The sequence below is a fragment of the Lepisma saccharinum genome, chromosome 6 (genome assembly GCF_977018435.1).
Source record: "Lepisma saccharinum chromosome 6, izLepSacc3.1, whole genome shotgun sequence".
Lineage (NCBI taxonomy): Eukaryota > Metazoa > Arthropoda > Insecta > Zygentoma > Lepismatidae > Lepisma > Lepisma saccharinum.
This window is the reverse complement of record NC_139234.1, coordinates 39994700-40016000: the sequence shown is the minus strand read 5'-3', so window position 1 is coordinate 40016000 and position 21301 is coordinate 39994700. Positions and strand designations below refer to the sequence as shown.

At 39.7% G+C, this 21301-nt stretch overlaps 2 protein-coding genes across 2 annotated transcripts; both read left to right on the top strand.

The window, feature by feature from the left end:
* The first annotated feature begins 3871 nt into the window (after positions 1-3871).
* Positions 3872-6656, top strand: LOC145989334 (uncharacterized). The gene is made up of 3 exons (XM_083124669.1): positions 3872-4321; positions 5517-5821; positions 6365-6656. Exons 1-2 carry the CDS (start codon positions 3892-3894, stop codon positions 5819-5821), a joined length of 735 nt encoding a protein of 244 aa, XP_082980795.1. The 5' UTR covers positions 3872-3891; the 3' UTR covers positions 6365-6656.
* A 9637-nt stretch (positions 6657-16293) lies between these two features.
* Positions 16294-21064, top strand: LOC145989333 (uncharacterized). Its single transcript, XM_083124668.1, has 3 exons — positions 16294-16756; positions 19127-19447; positions 20804-21064. The coding sequence occupies exons 1-2, from the start codon at positions 16315-16317 to the stop codon at positions 19429-19431; spliced, it is 747 nt and encodes a 248-aa protein (XP_082980794.1). The 5' UTR covers positions 16294-16314; the 3' UTR covers positions 19432-19447; positions 20804-21064.
* The last annotated feature ends 237 nt before the right edge of the window (positions 21065-21301 follow it).

Below are 21301 nucleotides of genomic sequence, written 5' to 3'. Positions count from 1 at the left end.
CTTGCAAATTTTAAGTTACCTTCAAGCTTAATAGAGCTTAATATTAAGTTATTTATTAAAGGTTTCTTAAGATAATTTACCTTCAAGGGTCTGGTTTTGACTTTTATTTTCGAAGAACTTAAAGATGAATATTCCATTCAAGTCCTACAAGTAAACTACAAATTTTAGGGAAATTTTGCTTCCATTGTAGGCAATAAAAAGAAATTCCTAATGATAATGCAATTAGTCTCAAGTGCCTCGTGTATGAAGAATATGACTAGACAACAGACAAACCATAATAGCTCGACAGATGGCTCAGTGAGGTAATTATCTGATAACTCTTTTGATTAATTCATGCTCGTCGCCTACAAGAAAAAACATTGTGTATTAATGTGGATAATATCGTAATGTAAGAACAGTTAGAGGAAAACTATAAAAAAACCTCAGAGAACAGAACTTGGAATTACGTTTTACACATTGTCGTATTAAAAATCATACAATATAGGCTATATTTAATTAAAACTTTCGGAAGGTACCAACTATATAACAGATCATTGTGATCATTTTTCCGAGTGATATGTTATCCTTTTCCATTCCATTGTTGTTGTATGATCTTGATTCAATGTGTACAGTCACATATGTACGAGGGTGGTTCAATAATTATTGTCCCTGACATATAAGCAGTGTTATTTTTCCACAAAGTCCCCCTTCACAGTAATGCACTTCTTCCACCTATGCTGTAAAGCCACTATGGCAGCTTCAAAGAATGTCTGTGGCTGAGCCGTGAGCCATTCTTCCGCAGCGTCCATAACAGCAGCATTTGAGGGAAAATGCGTCCCCTTGAGGTGCTCCTTCAACTTCGGGAACAAATGAAAGTCACTAGGGGCGAGGCCGGGTGAGTAGGGAGGGTGTTCCAACACATGGAAACCAGCAGCATGGATTGCGGCACCAGTAACATGGCTTCTGTGTGCTGGAGCATTATCGTGGTGAAACAGCACTTTTCGCCGCAACATCCCACGCCGTTTCTCCTTGATTGCTTCGCGTAACTTAGGGATTAGGGCTGCATAATAGTCCCCAGTAACAGTGTGTCCCACCAGGTAGTCAATAAGGAGCACACCCTTCGCATCCCAAAAAATTGTGGCCTTAACCTTGTGTGCTAATGCTTGCACCCTGAATTTGCGGGGGGGAGGTGAATTGCTGTGCCGCCACTCCATACTCTGTCGTTTGGACTCGGGATCATAGTGCTGGAGCCATGTCTCATCCACTTGTCACAAATCTATCACAGAACTGCTTCAGGTCTGCCCCCATCAGCTCCAAACCAGCCCTTGAACATTGAACTCTGTCTTTATGTTGTTCACGGGATAACATTTTGGGTACCCATCGCGCTGACACCTTTCTGAATCCCAAGTGTTCATGCACAATGGTTTCCACTGAGCCTACAGAGATGTGCATGATGTCTGCTAACTGTTGCACCGTGATTCTTCTGTCAGCCATAATCATGTCATGCACAGCATCAATGTTTTCTGGGGTGGATGCTGTTGTTGGAGGACCAGCACCAGGTGCCTGTTGACAGCTTTCCCTGCAGCAACGGAAATCGCGGCACCAGTTTTTTTACCACCTGGTAGGTAGGAGCCCCATCACCCAACACACTGACCATGTCCTCATGAATCTCCTTTGGGCTTAGCCCCTTTTTCTGGAGGTACTTGATGACAGCTCGTTGCTCGGTTTTCTCCATTTTTCAAACTAAGTGCCACCTCTCACACCTAAAACGAGAAAAACAAATTTACTATAGCACCTACGGTTCTCAAATTTTGCATATAGGCATCTAAGACATTAGGCTACAATATCCCCATCATTCATTGCAATTCATATACTGTAAGTATGCCGGGGACAATAATTATTGAATAGCCCTCGTATATTAAAGTTCCAGAGTTAGCAATAAGATTGCCACATCTGTGTTTCTTTATCAGCTATTGAATTAGTATCCTGTGAATGAACTTATTCATGTTGTTGTTGTAATAGGAAGTACAGTGTCAGAAATCAGCAGTACTGTGTAATTTATACAGCACAATTTTGATGAATTCATTTTAAAGTTTTGTAAAATTAATTAGAAAAAGTTTTCATTTTCAATAAGAAAATTCACAAACTAATGCGTAAGTGCCAATTCTACTTAACAACAATTAAACAATATAATTCGAACTGGAACTTGGACCTATTATGCTATATAAATGAGAAAACTGCGTTATTATTAAGTTAGGCGAGTGCACAAGTAGTTGTTTAAGAGGAAAATATGCATGATGTAGTAAAAGAAATTGGCAAACTAACTAACTCTTTAGCATTCTAAAACCCGAAGGTTTATGGCTGGGCAAGATTAATCCAATCTTTCCCATCCTTACCAATTTCCCTTAGTTTCATCTCAACGTTATCCTCCCCACATCTTCGTCTTGGCCTTCCTACTGGTCTCTTACCATCAGGCTTCCCAACAAGAATCCTGTAAACTCTTCTTTCCTCTCCGATTCGTGCCACATGGCCTGCCTATCTAAGTCTTCTTGATTTCATTATAAGCAAATTGGCCACAAAAAAAAAAAAATAATGTATATTACCTTTGAAAGTTATTGAATAGCGGGTTTAGTTGAAGCTGAATAACACGTTTCGGTTTTAAGGGAGCTTTTAGACTGAAACAACAATGGCAGGCAACATGCGTCAGGGGAATGTTGAGAAGAAGACGAAGAAAATGTAAAGATAGACTGTGGACATTGCTATGTGGGGATAGCTTGTGTTTTGTTGTTTATGTCTTTAATGGAGTTTTTGTAACATGCAGTTGCAAGTTACAATAAATCATGTTTACGTTACCGTCTTGCCTAAATGATTATTAAACTTTGGATTTCATATCGAAGCGGCACGGACTAGTGTCACGGGCCCCTTAAGACTAAAACAAAATATTCACCGCGTGCGCGATCAACAGACCGAAGCGACACGATGCGCTATTGAAGAAACGGCCGAGCGACACCCAAGCGACAAGTAACAAGTGTAGCTTGTCGTGTCGCTTCGGTTCTGACGATTGCATCTATTTCTGATGGTTGATTTCCAAACACCAAGTGTCTCGCCAGTCGCGTGTCGCTTCAAGATTTCACCAACCAAACGCAGGCTTCTGCTACATGTCATGCCACTATGATGTTAAACGTTGCTTTTGATTGGCTCATTCCTGGCATGTGTCGCCTGTTGTTTCGGCCTCAAATCTACCTAATGGCCTGGAACCAACAAGCCAATTATTCCGAACGTTTTAGGCACATTTAATGCGTCAATAATTGCAAATTAAAAATTATATTAACAAATAAACCCGCTCAATGCCAACTAGTAATAAAATAATGAGCATTAAAGAGTTGACGGAATTGAAACTATGACATTGACCTCATCTTGACCATACAATTGCATTCCTGCACTGATTCTTGGATGAGAAAGTGTTACGCGCATTTTATGTTCACGCAGCGAAGCGTCAGTTTTTACATAACACTGCGTGAAGTACGATTTGCATAACGGCCAACGGAAGCAGCAGTTCGTGTACTGTAGGCTTTTAGCTGGTATCTTTACTTCCTTTGGGAAGAATGGTCTTCATGTGTTAATAAAATGGTCGTGTTTCAAGCGTAATTTGCAAACGCATAAACACATGGCTTAATGACAATTTTCATGCAATTGGAGATAAAACTGAAAGTCTTCTTCGTAATTGTGGGCAAAAAAATGCAATTGTTCATCGATTATTTCACGTTAGTAGTCGGAATTCCGTTTTAACTGGTCTTGATCATAGAGCGGAAACTCGGAATAAGGAAAGGAGAGTAATATATAAAGGACAATGCACAGATTACTCACCATCAGTGTATTTTCAGTCAGTGGATGGTCCAGGAAGAATCTGCAATGAAGGTTCTTATAGTTATCGCCATAGCCCTGGTGGCTGCAGCCAATGGCACGCAAGCACCTGAAGACTCATCGTTCCAGGCTTCAGGAAAGCGAATGGTGGATTGCTTGGTCGATGCAGACGTACACTGCATGAAGCTCAGAGCTCTGACCAATGTCTACGAACTCCTCAAGTCAAAGACCCTGAAGCTGATGGATGGAGTGCAGTTGGATTATTCTGGTGACAAAGACCTGGAGGTGGCAACGGCGAGGGCCATTGTTGAACATGACTGGATGCGGTTGTTCCTCGACTTGCTTCCGAAGCTTTCTCGCGGTCTCTCGATGAAGATTGGTCTCTTCGAAGGAGGCCACTTGCGAGTGGCCAGAAGTCAGAAGGACAGAGGACTCGTCCATATTGAAATCGAAACCGAGGAAGATCTCGAAACAGCACGTGAGTCTGCTTAGCGTAATTTGCAATTAGCGAGCTTCATCTATTTGAACATACACTTTATGCATAGATACGGTGATCGGACTGGACCTATAGTTTAAGTGGGATACGAACCACTATGTGCCTCTACCGGGTTTCGAACCCGGTCCCCCTAGAGTTGAGTGTGATTGTTTTATGTACAGTAAGGCTAATCGGGACTGGACCTACGGTTTAAAGTGGGACCCGAACCACTATGCGCTCCCTTTGATCACAAAGCGACGGCATTGCCACTACGCCATAGGAGAGGTTCTATTAGCCTCTTACAGCCATTGTTATTACTCAATGTGGTTGTAGAACAGTCTCTTCTCATTGCTTGTAGATTTAAAATAGACATATTGTCTTTGTAATAATTAAAAAATTACCAATAATTACTCTTTTTACTGGGCAATTACGTCATTTACTTTAAACGCGATTTCATTATATTCTTTTGCTGATGCCGCCATTTTGGATGACGAGCTTGTTTTGTTTCAGTGTTGCCAGATGAAACCTAGAAAGGTAAACTATCATGTTATATCGATAATTGTGAATTAAATTCATTGCAGCAGTCACAGGTATGGTTTCTATTTGTACCATTCATTTTGAATTACCCTGTATTTCAATATAGGTCTATTTTGTACTTTATTCGTGAATCTGGTTCATTTTTCACATACTTATTTGTAGTTTATTACGTTTTCTATTCGCAATCAGAAAGAAAGCATAATAGGTAGTATTAATCAAAGTTCAACAATAGCTACAGTATATCTTTGAATGTTATCACAGGTAAGTCAGTAGACAAAGCTTATTTTGAATGAGTAATATCCAGTGATAGAATCGCGGTTTTCCAGTTGGCAAGGCGCCTGGCTGCCTTGTAATTTGATACTCTGGGAGGTGAGAATTTTCCAGTCTCTATTAAAAGGGTCGCTGGAGGGCTAAAGGCGGTTGGAGCGTGGTGCTGGATGGGGCGAGGTTGTGAATATATGGAGCCAAGAAGTCCACCTCCTTCCACATGACTCCACGGAATGCTGCAATGTACACGAGGACTGAAAAAATCCTGTATGCTACTTCAACTGGCAATTACGTTGCGAATCGGAAAAAGAAACTCTTCTCAAAAAACTAAACTAGATTTAAGCACATTTAAGAGAATGAAAATAATATTTCCGATTTTTTTCCTGCCACCTAGGAGGCCACCACAAAAAGAGACTGATCCTGCCACTCCTTGCCGTCGGAGGATTCTTCGCCTTCTTGGTCACCTTCGGAGCGCTGGCCATCAAATTCTTTGCATTCAACTCTCTTCTGTTGGGAAAGATGTCCCTGGTTATATCAGCAGTGACTGGACTGGCTAGGCTGAGGAACAAGCAGAATGAAGGTTACGGTAATGGGTACGGAAGCGCTGACAAAAACTTCAACGACTATTCGCCCTACAACGCATCCCCTAACGTGAAAAGACGGCAAGGATGGGTTGCTCAGCCACTCCCGTTACAGTAGGTAAGTTCTGAGAAAATTAGAAGGCTTTGAAATTTATTCGATTTTTCATGGTCATCCTGTATAAGCACGTATATTATATGCAGGGTAATCATGAAAAATTCAACAACATTCTATCAGAAGGAGCCCAACTTACATTTATGAGTGGGCCTTGTAAGAAAAGATAGAAAAGATGTTCGCTCTACGCGCTGTGAAAATTTGTAGTGGTTTTAAGGCGACAACTTGCACATACGGTTCATAGCATGTACGGGAAGTAATTTATTCATAGTATTGCATTTTATCCTATCACAATAAATATGCGTTTAGAAGTGTACTTCTCGTTAAATATGTTACATCAATCTCATTCTCAAGGTTACTTAGTGTTTATTACTTATATTAGAATGAGTTTTGCAAGAGCGCAGGGACAATGAGATAGATATAAATTATCTGTGGCACCTAATTGGCACATGTCACAATGAAAACATGTCTAGTAAATCATACTTAATTTTATTAAGTTACAAGTTCAACATCTTCTCTATTTAATACAAATTTTAAATTTTATTTCAGATTGATTTTCCTGCTAACCTGACGACAACCTACATTAAAAAGCGCAGCGGCATATGATATGTAAAAGAATACATAATTGTTTAATTTTGTATTCAATTTTGAAAGACTGACTTTCATATTGTCTTGTTACTTCATTGTACTGCATAATTTGAAAGTTGTACATAAGCTTACAGGTTTCTCATTCAACTCTTATCATCTAGTCATTACATTATTTATACATACATTGATTCAATAATCATACTTACACTCTCGCTCAATTGTATATTGTCATGTTCTTGAGTTTAAAAATAAATGTTGCTCTTACAATAATTGTGTTCTTTTGTTCAGAGCTACAAAAGTCTGGAGCTAGAGATGAACTTAAACTCTAACGAACTACGCAACTAGTTACCCAGGGCATGGAATCAAGTTGACAAACGATGACAATGATTTCTAGGGTACCAGAAAAGTGCAAAAAATCAGGTCCCATGAAAGAGAATTATGTTGACAGTTCACTTTGTCAACCGCATTACTGATTTTACATACATAATCCTTTTCTATTAGGCAGCGAGAGATGGCAGTTGAAAATATTATATATATATTTGCTAACACTAAGTTCACAAGATGTGTCCATAACAGAGAAGTCACAAGAAAATAAATATAGAAAAGGTAGTTGAAAAATGTACGTCCAAAGTTCTCAGCAATTTATGTTGTGAAACAAAACGTATAAAGGTATATCCTGTCATAAGGCAAAAGTAATAATCTGGGAAAAATTCAAGACTATCATATCAAATTCTGAATTATTAACTTCTCGAAACATAATTATGTTGATGTGTACAAAACCTTCCTGAAACTTAATATAATTATAATGATGTTATAAATGTGCCCTTTGTTAAAAACAAAAGAAAGAAAACCACTTCATTCCACAATTTAACCTAAATAAACCTCCGAGAAGCCGTACATCAATTGCAGAAGCATTTGCTAATTACTTGAAATCAGTCTACAGCCAAGATTATTGAAGTTACGAAACAACCCTCCCTTTAACTGACACTAATATACTGTTACATGTGCTTCATATCAGATAAATTCTCCTCAAGGACGTATACGAAGCAATAAAACTGCTGTAACCGAAAATAAATTCGTGCGTCCAGAAGTGGCTTCACCATTAATGGGTGTCCGGAAAATCTCAAATATCGAACGACATATGTTATTTAACATCTCGCTTTTCACCTATGTGTTTTCACCGACGTTGCCTTGTAATCAAGGGGTCCCGGGTTCGATACACGGTGGAATAGTGGTTCGGATCTCACTTTAAACTGTAGATCCAGTCACGATTAGGCTTACTGTGCATAAAGTGAACTTAAAACACCAAATCAAACCCTACTCAAACTCAATGTATTTTCAGGAAAGTGGAAACTGTTAGAAATTTGTCCCATTTCAAAGACTTCCGACAAAGCGCAAATTAACAACTATAGGCCCATAGCTCTCAAAATTCCCATCAATCTCTCTGAACAATGTGTAAATATCTTTGCTGACTTCATTATTCAGTTCTCTCTTCTCATCAGCATAGATTCATTCTTAAAAGGTCAATTCTAACGAGTTCAGTCGAAATTTACGACTTTATTTCCTCACCATTAGACAAAGAAATCTCAAGTTGATGGAATTTGTACCGATTTTTGAAAGGCGTTTGATCCTGTTGATCACGACATACTTATGCTAAAGCTTTCCTGTTCCATTTTAAAATTTAGATGTCCTCGAACTTCAAACACCGGAACTGCATGCCAGATACAACAATAGCACGTTCTCGGAATTACAGGCCTGTTCAGGTGTCCCACAAGGCTCAAATCTTCGTTCATTGTTGTTTCTAGTGACAATAAATGATAAACCGGAATGTTAACAGCATTGTAAAAAGAACTGCTGCATGCAGAGAGTTTACAATTGTATACGTACAAAAACAATGTGGAACTACGTACACATAGACATTGGAAATCTCACCGAATGGTATGATCAATATAAACTAAACGTTCATTGTTCAAGTGTGGAATTATGACTGACACTCCCTACTCACACACGTACACAAGCAGTGAGCATGTACTAAAGAGAGGAACAAACTAGAACCATTTAGGTGTTCACTTTGATGAAAATATTAGTTTTCAAAAATCGCACTGGTGTAGCCGAAGGATACAGAAACCTTGGGTTTATAATGGTAATGGGAAATGACCAAGAAAATAGACATTTAAAATGCTGACCAATACCAACTTAAGGTTCGACTTGGAGTATGCGTCCTTAGCTTGGTAATGAAACTTCAAAGCGAATTTTCCAGAATTGAAAGAGTGAAAAGTAAGTTCTTTAGATTCCTGAAACTGAAAGTAGACTGTTTGTCCTAACCAAGAATATGTCTCATACGAGACGTTATGAAGCAACGCTTGAATCCTTACTTAATCAGCTACGTTGTGTGCAAAACATATACCCTGTCCTAGTTATCTGTGGAGCAGACGAACGAGAACAAGTCTGCGCAAGTAGTGATGCGAGACGGTTCCACCAATGAACAGTGAGTGGGCGAGGCGACTGGAGTTACTCGATTTCCCTGCTTCTCGTTGGCTTTGCCCACTCAATTTCCGTCCTTCTCTGCCGCTATGCGCAGCCCTGCTCCACAGTTAGCTGCAACAGGGTAAAAGGACGAGATAGATAAAGTAACATAAAATATTTCGCAGTCGGTGCAAATGAATGAAAGCCCGGGAGCATGTTGCCAGAGGTTGACTACACGAGCACAGGGACCAAGAAGTTGCATGGTGTGACGTCAGCTTGACCATTGCGAATGGGGCAGTTCCACCAACACGAAGCAGTTGAATGAAAGCGACGAGACAGTGTAGAGAGCTGTTAAGGTGTATTGTGGTGGTGTTACTAAACAACATGGCCCGGAGACAACATTTGGATGCGTTCACACGGGTAAGAATCATCGGGAAACTGGATGAAGGACGAAGTGTGGCCCAGGAGTTTGGGATTGCCCACAGCATTGTTTCATGTGCATGTAGAGCGTTCCGAACCACAGGCACTGCTGTGCAAAGAAGAGGTGGTGGTCGACCACGGTCAACTACAGCAGCGGACGACCGCTACATTGTGCAACAGGCACGAATGGACCGACGTCAAACAGCGGGTGCAATTGCAAACACATTTAACAGGACTGCGATTCCTCCAATTTCACGATCAACAGTGAGACGTCGACTGCATGGGGGTGGTCTCTTTGTCCGACGGCCATTACGTTGTGTTCCGTTGACACCCGCACATCGGCGGAACCGTTTGCGGTGGTGCCAAGAACATCAGGACTGGACCGAGGAGGAGTGGGGTCGCGTTTTCTTCTCAGACGAGAGCAGATTCAGTGCGAGTAGTGATTCTGGACGTAGTCTGGCGAGAGGTGCGAACACGCAATGAACCCCGAAACATTATCGAACATGATCATTTTGGTGGTGCAGGTGTTCTTGTGTGGGGAGGCACAATGTTGCATGGGCGTGCCGACCTCCAAATTTTTGAACGCGGTACAGTCACCGGTCAATGTTATTGTGACACTGTTCTCTTCCCCACGTGCGTCTTCTCAGAGGTGCAGTCGGCTCCGAATTCATCTTTATGGATGATAATGCGCGACCGCATCGAACAGCGCAGGTGGCTGAGCTCTTGGAACGCGAGGATATTCGGCGAATGGACTGGCCTGCCTGTTCCCCCGACTTGAATCCCATCGAACACGTGTGTGATGCTATGGGAAGACGTCTTGCAGCACGTCCATCCAACAGTTTACAACAACGCTGGTGGGAGTATGGACCGCCATACCACAAGAACTCATTACCAACCTTGTGAGCAGCATGGGAGCACATTGCAGAGCATGCATCGCTGTCCATGGTGATCACATACCCTTCTAAGGACCATTTCATTCCTTCTGTCATGTCACGGGGCCATCATGAGTCGCAGTTCTGATCATCACGTGTTCTCTCTGTTGTTTCCTCTATCATACTGTAGCACTACTTTCTATGCATGGTTCAAGCTTCACCGATCTATGCAACTTGGGACTGACACAGCATGCGAAACTTACTTTCGTCCTTAGGTTTTGCACACCAGTGTACTAAACAATACAATAGACTGCTCGCATTGAAATATTAATTGTATGCTCCATAAAATAAAGCAAGACCGCAAAAAAGAGCTACTGCAAATTCCAAGAGCTCAAACGAAATCAACAAATCCGTCGTCACCCATTCGGAGAATGTGTACATTATCTAACGGAATTCCAAATCAAAAGACATAGTGGATATCGTGGTATGTCTGTCGGTGCAGGTATGAGTCTCGCAACTCAAAGACAGGAGTTTCTCAGGTAAATGTCCGATCACTGCCGGGATGAAATACGACAGGACAAAAAGGGCCGGCAGTGATGGAAAAGGTGTCAGATCGCTTTGGGAGAGAGGAGAACTGGAGGTCTTGAGAGAGAGAGGGGTTCGAGACTCTGCGTGCCCGAACAGGGTAAGTTCCATCTTCCCTCGTGTGTCTGCCATTCTCAAACACGACGTATATGGGTTCATAAACATATTTCATTTCGTTTATTTAATCTGGTCAAGTGTGTACCTCATCGCAGTCCCTTTTGGGGCCATATGGTAAGCGAGTGGCGTACCTGAGAGTTACGTTACGTGGTGGAGATGCTGGACATCTTCCAAAACATGCGTAAATTTAATACTGAAGTTCAAACTTACTTTAAAGATAAGTAAAAGGTGAGGAAAACTTAAGTCAATGAAAGTTTATATAAATACTAATTGTCAGTTAGGCTACTAGTACTTTTGCAGTATTCATATTTTGTTATTTTCTTTCTTTATGTTTTATGTAATATTTACTGTCATTTGCCATTTTTACTATTTTGTGCATTTGTATTGTTTATATTTTTGATAATCTCTGTATATTTCATTCCATTCATATCTTGTGTAACATTTAATGTTTTTGCAATTTTCCTATTTTCTATTTTTGTACTCTTGCACTATTTCTATATATTTTTGTTGTTATGTTCTGTATTATTGATTTATATTATGTAATATGTAGGACTCAATAAATGTCATGTTTACAAATAAATAATAAATTATGTTTAAGAAATGATGAAGATAAAATAGAACTGTAGATAATTAATTTTAAAAAAACTACCACAAAGGACAGAAAAAAAGAAAGAGAATGAAACGAATTGGGCAAATAATAATTCTTAGCAGTGCATATTGATTATTCCACAGGCAACATAAATGATAAACGTAAAGTTACAATATACTAACAAGAACACTAGATGGCTGGATGTAGGTTCATCAACTTCGTCATTAATTTTAAACGTCACGATTAGCCTAAAGAGGCACCAAAGCGACGCAAAACAGCAAAAATACAAATATAACAAAAACAAAACTATGATTATTTTTATGGGACTGTTTCCAATTACCACCATACAAAATGTAGAAAGTTCTCCACAAAATGAATATAGTACACAGTGTTTTATTTATTTCGAAGTGGTTCACAACAGGAGAGAGAATAGTGTATGAGACACACACATGTACAGTGGGATCCATAAGTATTACCGTGCAAATTGTCCATCACCATGTTCGTGAACTTTATTTGACCCGAAAAGAGCTTCAAGAATTAAAAGAAAACTTAAAACAAGCTGTTGACAACTTCTGCACCAGCATACATAAAAATCCATTGCTTAAAAACACACAAGATGTAAGAGACAAATTAATGAAAATTATCATGGCCAATTTGATCGGTAATACTCGTGGATCACACTGTACAAGTTGCCATTATGATCAGACAGGCTAATCGTGAGTGAACATACTGTTTACAGTAGGATCCCAACCACTCTTCAGGGTGTAAGGATCGATCTTTGGGCAAAGCACACAAAAGTTAACCTCACTTACCCGTAGTACACCTATGTAACGGCTTCTCGCACGCCAACGAGGCTCTGGCGCCTGAATCGACGGCCAGGATATTCATCATTTGTTTTTCCTTGTGTGTGTAAAGTGTCTCTTTACAGCCTCAGCTTTTCATTGGTAAGGAGATTTTATTCTAAGATGCAGCTTGCTTTTAGTTCTTGATTAGTAATGAATGAATGAGTTTTATAAATTCGGTGAGGAAATTTTAATGGACATCTTTAATTCCTTTTGTTAGTGGCCTGCGTTCAATTTTGTTTTAGTTAAGTTATCTCAGTATTATTATTTGTTTAAGTTAAGTTATCCCCGTATTATTATTTGTTTAAGTTAAGTTATCCCCTTATTATTATTTGTTTAAGTTAAGTTATCCCCGTATTATTATTTGTTTAAGTTAAGTTATCCCCTTATTATTATTTGTTTAAGTTAAGTTATCCCCGTATTATTATTTGTTTAAGTTAAGTTATCCCCGTATTATTATTTGTTTAAGTTAAGATATCCCCGTATTATTATTTGTTTAAGTTAAGTTATCCCCATATTGTGAGACGGGCAAAAGTAGCCTATGTGTTGATATGCCCATAATATAAAAATCAATCAGCTAACCAACCACTCTTCAATGTATTTCCATTGGGGATGGAACCTGGGGCCTCTTGCTTACAAGACAACAGATTATCCAATGCGCCATGGAGGAGGACAGGAGTACAAACGGAGAGAAAGGGAGAGAGAGGAAAATCGTTTTGGAACAGAGAAACAGAAAAGTAAAAGCAGGTGTCCTGGGTTCAAATCCCGGTCTGGGCATGGATATTGTTTGTGAAGGCACCTTACCTCAATTTCATCATATCATCACTTATCCTCGCTATTAGCCAAAAGTTGCAGAAGTGCGAAGTAAAGCAAATCAATCAACAAATCAATCAATAAAAAAAGGAAAATAAACAAAAGCAGAGTTATTAATATGAAGTAAAATCGAAATGAGGGGTGCGAAAATGTTTTCGAAACGAAACATATCGAAACTTTTTTTTTTTTGGTAAAAATGGCGTTTTTAAACAACACCCTTTTGACTCTTAGGAGAAGCAGTAGTAGTTTTCACTATTCGAAATTTTGGCCAAGGTAAGAATTTGTGTTTTATTTTATTGCTGCTTGTTTTGAGTATCGTGACGATGATGATGAATGACGATTTGCTGTAATTAATGTAGAAACAGACTCAAAAAGAATATCCATTCCAAGTGCAAGCGCGGAACCAGGTTGCAGTCGCAACTGCTGCATGTAGCCTGACACTCGTGGGATATGTAACAAAATATTTTCATGCCAGTTCAAAACGTTTGGAAGGATTGAAAATCTCTCTCTATCCTATACAGTCACAACAAACACGATAGAAAAATATGTTGAAACCAGTGACACATTAAAGAACAAAGAAACCAAATTACAGGTTTAACTATGAGAATGGATTTACTAATAGTGCACCCAGATTTCTGTGTGTAGGCCAATTAATATGTAGGTGTCCACTAAAAAGGTCACCAAGGAATCTCTTAAAATAAGAAAAGGAAGTTACAAAAATTTGTGCATTATTTTCTTATTCTCCGGTTGTAGTAGATATTCAACTTTATTAGTTTACTCAACAAATTTGACATAAAAATAATATTCAACTGCCACTTCTATTACGTATTCTAATGTGTTCAGGCACGAGACGCCGTACGAAATACTCTTTAACATACACATTTTTACATCACAGTGTCATTCTATGAATCAGTGAATAGTACTTATGAAACTGTTTGTAATTCATACTGAAGTTTCTTATTTAGAATGTGATTTCAGTCAGTGGCCAAGATGTTTAACTTTTAATTTATCCTTGTTTGGTAACGTGGAAAACGGTGTATGTAATGTAATAATTAATAACACACTAATCCGATTCATCTTCACTCGCTATCCTATATTTTATACACTACAGGACACTTCCCTAAAATACAACAACTACAAGAGGAAGGGGAAGAACAAATCCTCTCACCTTCTCCTCCCCCATGCACAACTATTCCAATGGACGTCGAAAATATCCTAGGCAATTGATGTAAAATAAATTGTCGAAATATCAAAGGAAACTCGCATCACCATAGGATTTATTACTATTATATTTAAAAAAAAGTCTAGATGGCCCTTTAGGCGCATGTATTATTGAAATGTTCATTTAACTGGAAAAAAAACTACGTTCGTTTCTCCAAAAGTAGGCAGAAAAGTAGATAGTACCTTTCTTACGAATTACTTCCCCAGCGGGTCTTACAAATCAGTCATATTTAGCGACTTATCTCTGAAGGTGGCAACTGCGTCAACACTGCGGAAGTTCCCTCGTCGTGCCAAACGCAAATGGGCTCGGCTGGTGTCTTATGACTAGCTCTCGGATTTTTAGGTTCATAAAATAGGCTCTAAAATCCTAAAATAGGTTCTAAAAATCTGGATGTAGGTTCAAGAAAACTTAAAATAGTTCAAAATTTCTGAAAAATGCTGATTAGGTATGCTCACCGGCAATGAAAATGGAACACCTATATCCTGAAATACGTACTATCTTGCATAACGTAATGTGTGTTGCCTAACCCTACGGCGATGGCAGAACTTACCATTTAAAATTTGCTATTAAAATCCACTATTAGCCGTATAGTAAGGCAAAAACTTTTTTCATGTTATCCACAGTCAAACTGCGCAATTTTGTCTGTGAGCACCATCTTATATGTTGAAAATAATCATTCAACAAAAACATAGTCAGTGGTGCAAACTTCAATGCTGAAATGTTAGTTTGCCACAAAGCACCGAAGTGACGCGAAAGTGAGCAAGACCACACAGATCAGACCACTATGGATTGTACAGGTAACAGTGGTACCAGACATTTTGCTTTGTTTAGAGCATTGAAAAATCACCATGGACTTGGAGGAAGGGAAATCGACAGAGAGTACATTTCAAACACGTTCGTCATTGAATTGTTTCGTGATCAAACAAAGCAAATGCCTCTGTGTGACATAAAAATCCTTTAAAACCTTTAAAAATATATAAAAACCTTAAAAAGGCTTGATTTAGGTGCCAAAACCTAAAATAGGATCTAACAAGTGAAATAAGTTTTTTAGGCAGTATAAAACTTCATCAGTTGTTGCATTTTTTAACAAAACGCTGATATCACTTATTATTTCATACATACCTGTAAAGGGAAAGAAATAGGTTAAAAACCTAAAATACGAGGTCTACTTATGACCCCGCTGAGACTAATTCAACTCTCTGCACATGTGTCAACTTGGTTAGGCCAGTTTTTGGATGCCTCGGACCGTAGCCTCGCGAGGATACGAAACAGCTGGCGATGCGGCGAAGAGGTTGCGGCGGTCGTCAGCTTGTTCGATTGCGAGATTCCGATCTCCTTGTCTGTAAACTATTAATGTATTAATTTTACAATACTTTGACGAGAAATGCGTTCCTTCTGGGGGGTAGTGCCATGGCACGGCTGCTCTCACCTTTGAGCCGCCGATGATTTCAGTAGTCTCCAATATTTGAGTGTGTGCCAGAACAGCTTATCGCTTAGGATTTCCCCGTATCTTAAGATACCCAAACCAGGAAAATGCTGATACAATGAATATTGGTTTTTATAAAAAGGGAGCCAATCTGGTAAAAGATGGAAGAAATGTTTATGTGTTAACAGTCGTAACTCATGGCTAATATGGCAATGGTGAAAGAGATGGACAATTTGTCTCACAACGTCACGCAATGATAGCAGAAGCACTTGAAACGTACAGCGCTATCGTATCTTCAACTTGGCTTCAAATGTCACGCTTGCCCCACTGACAGCAAAAGCAACCTTGACTGGTGTAAATACGAGAGCAAAGGAATTCCGAACATGAAGCGAAGTTGAAGGAAATGTATATGCATTTGTGTTTACGGGTTTCTCCTACTTTTACCGTCCTTGATCAACCTCTGGAAAGACGTTAAGCATCCTTACCACATATAAAAAGAGAGGGTTGTACAAGTCTCTGGATCATTCGCTGTCGAAAATCAGCAACCAACCAGGCGAGGATGCAGCGTGCAACAGCTGCAGCGGTTCTAACAATTGCAGTTCTCGTTCTGGTATCATCAACAGCTGCCAAAAACCGGAATGCAGCCGTTGAAGATTCCGCTGGGAAGCAGCTGGTGGACTGTCTTGTCCAGGCGGACTTCCGGTGCGTCAAACTCAGGGCCCTCGCCAACGTCTACAAGCTTCTGAAGACCCGATCCTTGGACCTTATGGACGGGGTGAAGCTGCAGTACTCTGGACAACAGGACAAAGAGGCTTCAACCGCCAGGGCTTTCTTGACGGAGGATCTGAGCACACTGGTCGAGAAGGTGATACCCAAGTTCGCCGAAGACCTGTCTCTTCAGATCAACATGGCCGATGAGGGGAGTCTTCGGTTATCGAGAAGCCGGAAGGACAACGGGTTGGTTCGCATCACCATTGATACGAGTCGAGGAGTAGAAGCACGTGAGTGGGACTATGGCCTCTTACGATATTAGCACATTTCACAGTACATATCTCTTAGGCTTCATTTGTTTTCTTCCTCTTCCAGTTTTGGCTAATCGCGAAGATGAGGATGAGTGATTATGAAACTGATCAAGAGAGACTCACAAAAAACACTCATGCCGAGGCCGGTATTCGAACACTGGACCCCTGGCGTCGTAGAGATCTATGCTAACCACTCCGCCATGGAAGTATCCTAGGATACATCGCAGTGGTAGCGTCGTCGCCTTGTAATCAAGGGGTCCCGGGTTAGATACCCGGTGGAGGCACATAGTGGTTCGGATCCCGCTTTAAACTGTAGGTCCAGTCCAGATTAGCCTTTTTGTGCATAAAATGGACTTAAAACAACAAATCAATCAATCAATCAATCAATCCTAGGGTACATACGTTTGAGATCCGCAGAGTATCTGCAATGATTCCTGTAGACCAACTGAAATCATAGTGTTCTCCAGGCCTGTTCATCAAAATATTTCATGGCTCGAGGGGGGCGGGGGGGTACGTGCCTGGTGTTCTCATTCTATATCTGCCGATCACCGTGGCGGAGTGGTGGCACAGCTCCTACTACGTCAGGAGGAGCACTGGGTTCGAATCCCGGTCTGGGAATGTGCCTTCTTTGTGACTGTCCTTTCATCAATTTCAACATGACACCACTTATCCTCATATTCGAGATTTGCCAAAAGTGGCATAGACAGAAGTGGCAGAAAAGCGAAGTAAATTAAACCAAATAAATCAATCATTTAAATCTCCACATGCAGACGTAAGTGGCATAGACAGAAGTGGCAGAAAAGCGAACTAAATTAAACCAAATAAATTAATCATTTAAATCTCCACATGCAGACGTAAATTCGATGCGATTCTTTATAACATTCTACCAAAATCTCAGAATACACCATTGGTTCTAAATTTTACTTTGCATTACCTCTATCTAAAATGCCATTTTAAATTCAGTGCTCCTTGTCCATATTTAAGACTTTTAATATTATTGGAACTTGAAATATTCTCGGTTATAATTAAAATGGACAAATGTATCTCCAACATGATCAGAATTTCTTGATTATTCTGAACTCTTTAACTCGATGTTGAGGTGCCTGGGGGCTTATTTAAATTAAACTGGGTTAGGTTTTACTCTACATAGGGAAAACGTAACTAATAGTTAATTAACGGATCGATAAAATAACGCTTAATATTTGTTTTAAATTGAGAAATTGAGAAAAATGTATTATTCGCTTTGGGTTCTACAGTATAAGAAGTCTTTGAGGACCTCCTCGATGGCGCAGTGGTGGCCTCATTGCCTTGTAATCAAGGGGTCCCGGGTTCGATACCCGGTGGAGGCACATGGTGGTTCGGATCCCACTTTAAAACTGTAGGTAGGTTCCCAGATAGCCTTACTGTGCATAAAGTTGACTTCAAAAACACCAATTCAATCAATCAACTCAAGAAGTCTTTGAACCACATTGTACGAGAACGATGAGGTGGATGATAAATATATTTACATACTTACTAAATTCGAACTGTGGAGCAGTGTCAGATGAGATTAAATTGTCACTAAATTATGTATGAATAAGGCACAGTTTGGTCATAAAGCTGACACACATAAGAAGTTACATTTAATTGAAGGAAAAGATACAGATAACTAAGCCTAGCTTCAAATTAATCAACTTCGTGTGTTTCTTCAGCACCAGTGACATCTTTATTGTCTTTGAAACGTGTGCCTAAACTGAGATGATCAATTACTTAATTTACCCCTATTTCTTAAGCTTTTCTTTCTGGATTACAGTATCTAGCAAGAATCATGGATAACAGTAATGCTAATTTGACCCGATACCCACCGACACCGATGCTTTAAAATTCTCACAATTAAAAGTTGCTGAAAGTATTGGTAATATCAGTGGGTAAGTATTTCACCCACTAACATTATATATATCAGTTAACCAGAGGTTTTCTTTAAAATACTCAACATTTACATCAGAATATAAAAAATACCTGTTATGTAATCACAAAATACATTTTTCACATAGCATAGGTACAAACAATTGAAAACTTCAGTGGTGGAAAACGTCCAGGAAAATTAGGACCCGTGAAAGTTTCGAATTTTTGCCTAGGTATCGTCTCAGTCAATAGCACACATTAAATGCTGAATTGTTTCAACGTGACAACTTGTGGCTTTAAAAGTTGAAGATCTTTAAACATCTGATATTTATTCCATCGGAAATTTACCTAACAGATCAAATAAGAAAAGAATAATTGTAGAAGGTAAGGACTATATTTTAAAAAATTAAGACAACATTTTTTAAAAATATATATTTTCTTACTCATATTTCTGTTCCATTCCAGGTGGTCACAGCCAGGGACTACTGGTATATCCCTTTCTCCTGATTGGCGGACTCTACACCACTTTGCTACTTCTAGGGGTAGGGGCAGTCAAGTCCCTTATTTTCCAAGGGTTGCTGGTCGGATCGGTGTCTTTACTACTATCCATAGTCAACGGACTGGTAAAGCTCACCGAGCATAAGGTATACTATACCCATATTCACGGACACGGACACGGACACGGATACGGACACGGACGTATAGATAAGAGTTTTAACGATCAGTTAATCTACAATTCTATATCCGGTGACAACAAAGGCCAGGGCTGACATGCGATAGCTACAGGTAAGTTAATTCCCTTCCCTCTGGTTCCTACAACGAAGTGCATACAAGAATGTCGCTACTGTTCTCAAATCTCTATACCGTGTGAGTCAAAAAAATGTATACACACTTTGAACTGTCACAGAAAATTTATTTTCCAACCTACAAGGTTAAATTTCTGGGAAAAGACAGGCTAGAGTCCAATTTGAAAAATAAGTGTACTTTCTGGTCAAACTGAATGTTCCAAATGGTGGTAAAAGTAAATGTTCAAAATGTTGGCCTTCAGCTTCGATACATTTCTGAGTACGAGCCATGACTGGTTCCGTACTTAGCACCAAAGTGTCCAATGGGATTTCTGCACACACAGCTTGAATCTCATCCCAAAGTGTGTCCAGGTTACGTGGTTTACGACGGTGCACCTCATCTTTTACTGTGGCCCATAAGAAAACATCGAGCGGCGTAAGGTCTGGAGAGCGTGGAGGAAACTCGATTGGTCCCCTGCGGCCTATCCACTGGCCTGGTACATTTTGATCCAGGTATGCTCGCACATCCCTATGATAGTGCGGCGGTGCACCATCTTGTTGGTAAGAAAACCTGTCATTACCGTACATTGTACGAATGGCAGGGAAAATGGAATCAGCAAACATTGTTAGGTACTTTTCTCCAGTTACAGTACCTTCAAAACGGAAAGGACCAATGAGTCCCCTAGGAGACAAACCACACCACACATTTACACCAGGCAAATTCACAGCCTTTTCAACAGTAATGTGGGGATTATCTTCAGCTCAGTACACACAATTATGCCTATTGACAGTTCCATTAAGTTTGAATTGAACGTCATGTTGATGATACTCCCTTGCCACTAACTGCGTTGCACAGCTAGATCAACGATTCTGCTGCCACCTGTTGAGGAAATATAACATTACTTTTTCCCAGAAATTTAACCTTGTAGGTAGGAAAAAAAATCTTCTATGGCAGTTCAAAGTGTGTATACATTTTTTGATGCACCCGGTATATAGGGTGTCCAAGAAATAGAAAACCAATTTGTTTAGTTTATTACGAACAAACTGTATGAGTTGCAACAAAAAGTGCCATGCAGATAGGTGGATTTTAACGGCAAATTCTCAATGGCGATTTCTACCACCGCCGTAGGGTTAGGCAACACACAGAACGCCTAGCAGGGAACCGAGTATTTCAGGATATAGGAGTTCCATTTTTATTGCCGTTGACGGTACAGTGACGGACACTTCTGGGTTGTAACAATCCCATTGACTTTCAATGGAATCTTTGTAACCCAAAAGCGTCCATGACTCTAGGTATGTATGTGACTTAGCTCAAACAAATACAGTGACTTATTTTTATCATCCTTTTCCATTTCAGTTCGGTAGTTATCCAAGGAATGGCAGTGCTTCGACCGACATCTTCAGAAGGAATAACGATAACGTGTATCACAAGTTAAATATTTTAATTGTATTTTAGACGTACTGCATGTTAAAAGCAACACGAAAACATCTAGTCACGTAAAGTTGTACATGGTCTATGTTCGACAAGTGTAAACGAGTGCGTATACGACTCGAATTTTGTACAAAGAATGTATAGCACAGGATGGGTCTGTGTGTATATAACTACTAAATAAATTAATACTTCCAATCTTATATATTATACTTCATTCATAACCATAATGTGTAATTTTCACTATTAGTAGCACAGATCAATTTCCATAATTACCGTTACAAATACATTGTGTCCCAAAAACGTACATACAAAGGGAAAGCTACTTTACTCTGTTGTGTTACTGAATGTTGTGAACGTGGTGTCCATCAAGTCTCAGACACAGATCAACGCATTCGCGACAGTTTCACGAACATGTAGCAAGAT

Bases quoted from the DNA above. Each gene is read 5' to 3' on its own strand.
- LOC145989334 (XM_083124669.1), top strand. From the start codon at position 3,892: ATGAAGGTTCTTATAGTTATCGCCATAGCCCTGGTGGCTGCAGCCAAT. The intron at 4,322-5,516 runs GTGAGTCTGCTT...CCTGCCACCTAG, and splicing joins GGAAGATCTCGAAACAGCAC to GAGGCCACCACAAAAAGAGA.
- LOC145989333 (XM_083124668.1), top strand. From the start codon at position 16,315: ATGCAGCGTGCAACAGCTGCAGCGGTTCTAACAATTGCAGTTCTCGTT. The intron at 16,757-19,126 runs GTGAGTGGGACT...GTTCCATTCCAG, and splicing joins GAGTCGAGGAGTAGAAGCAC to GTGGTCACAGCCAGGGACTA.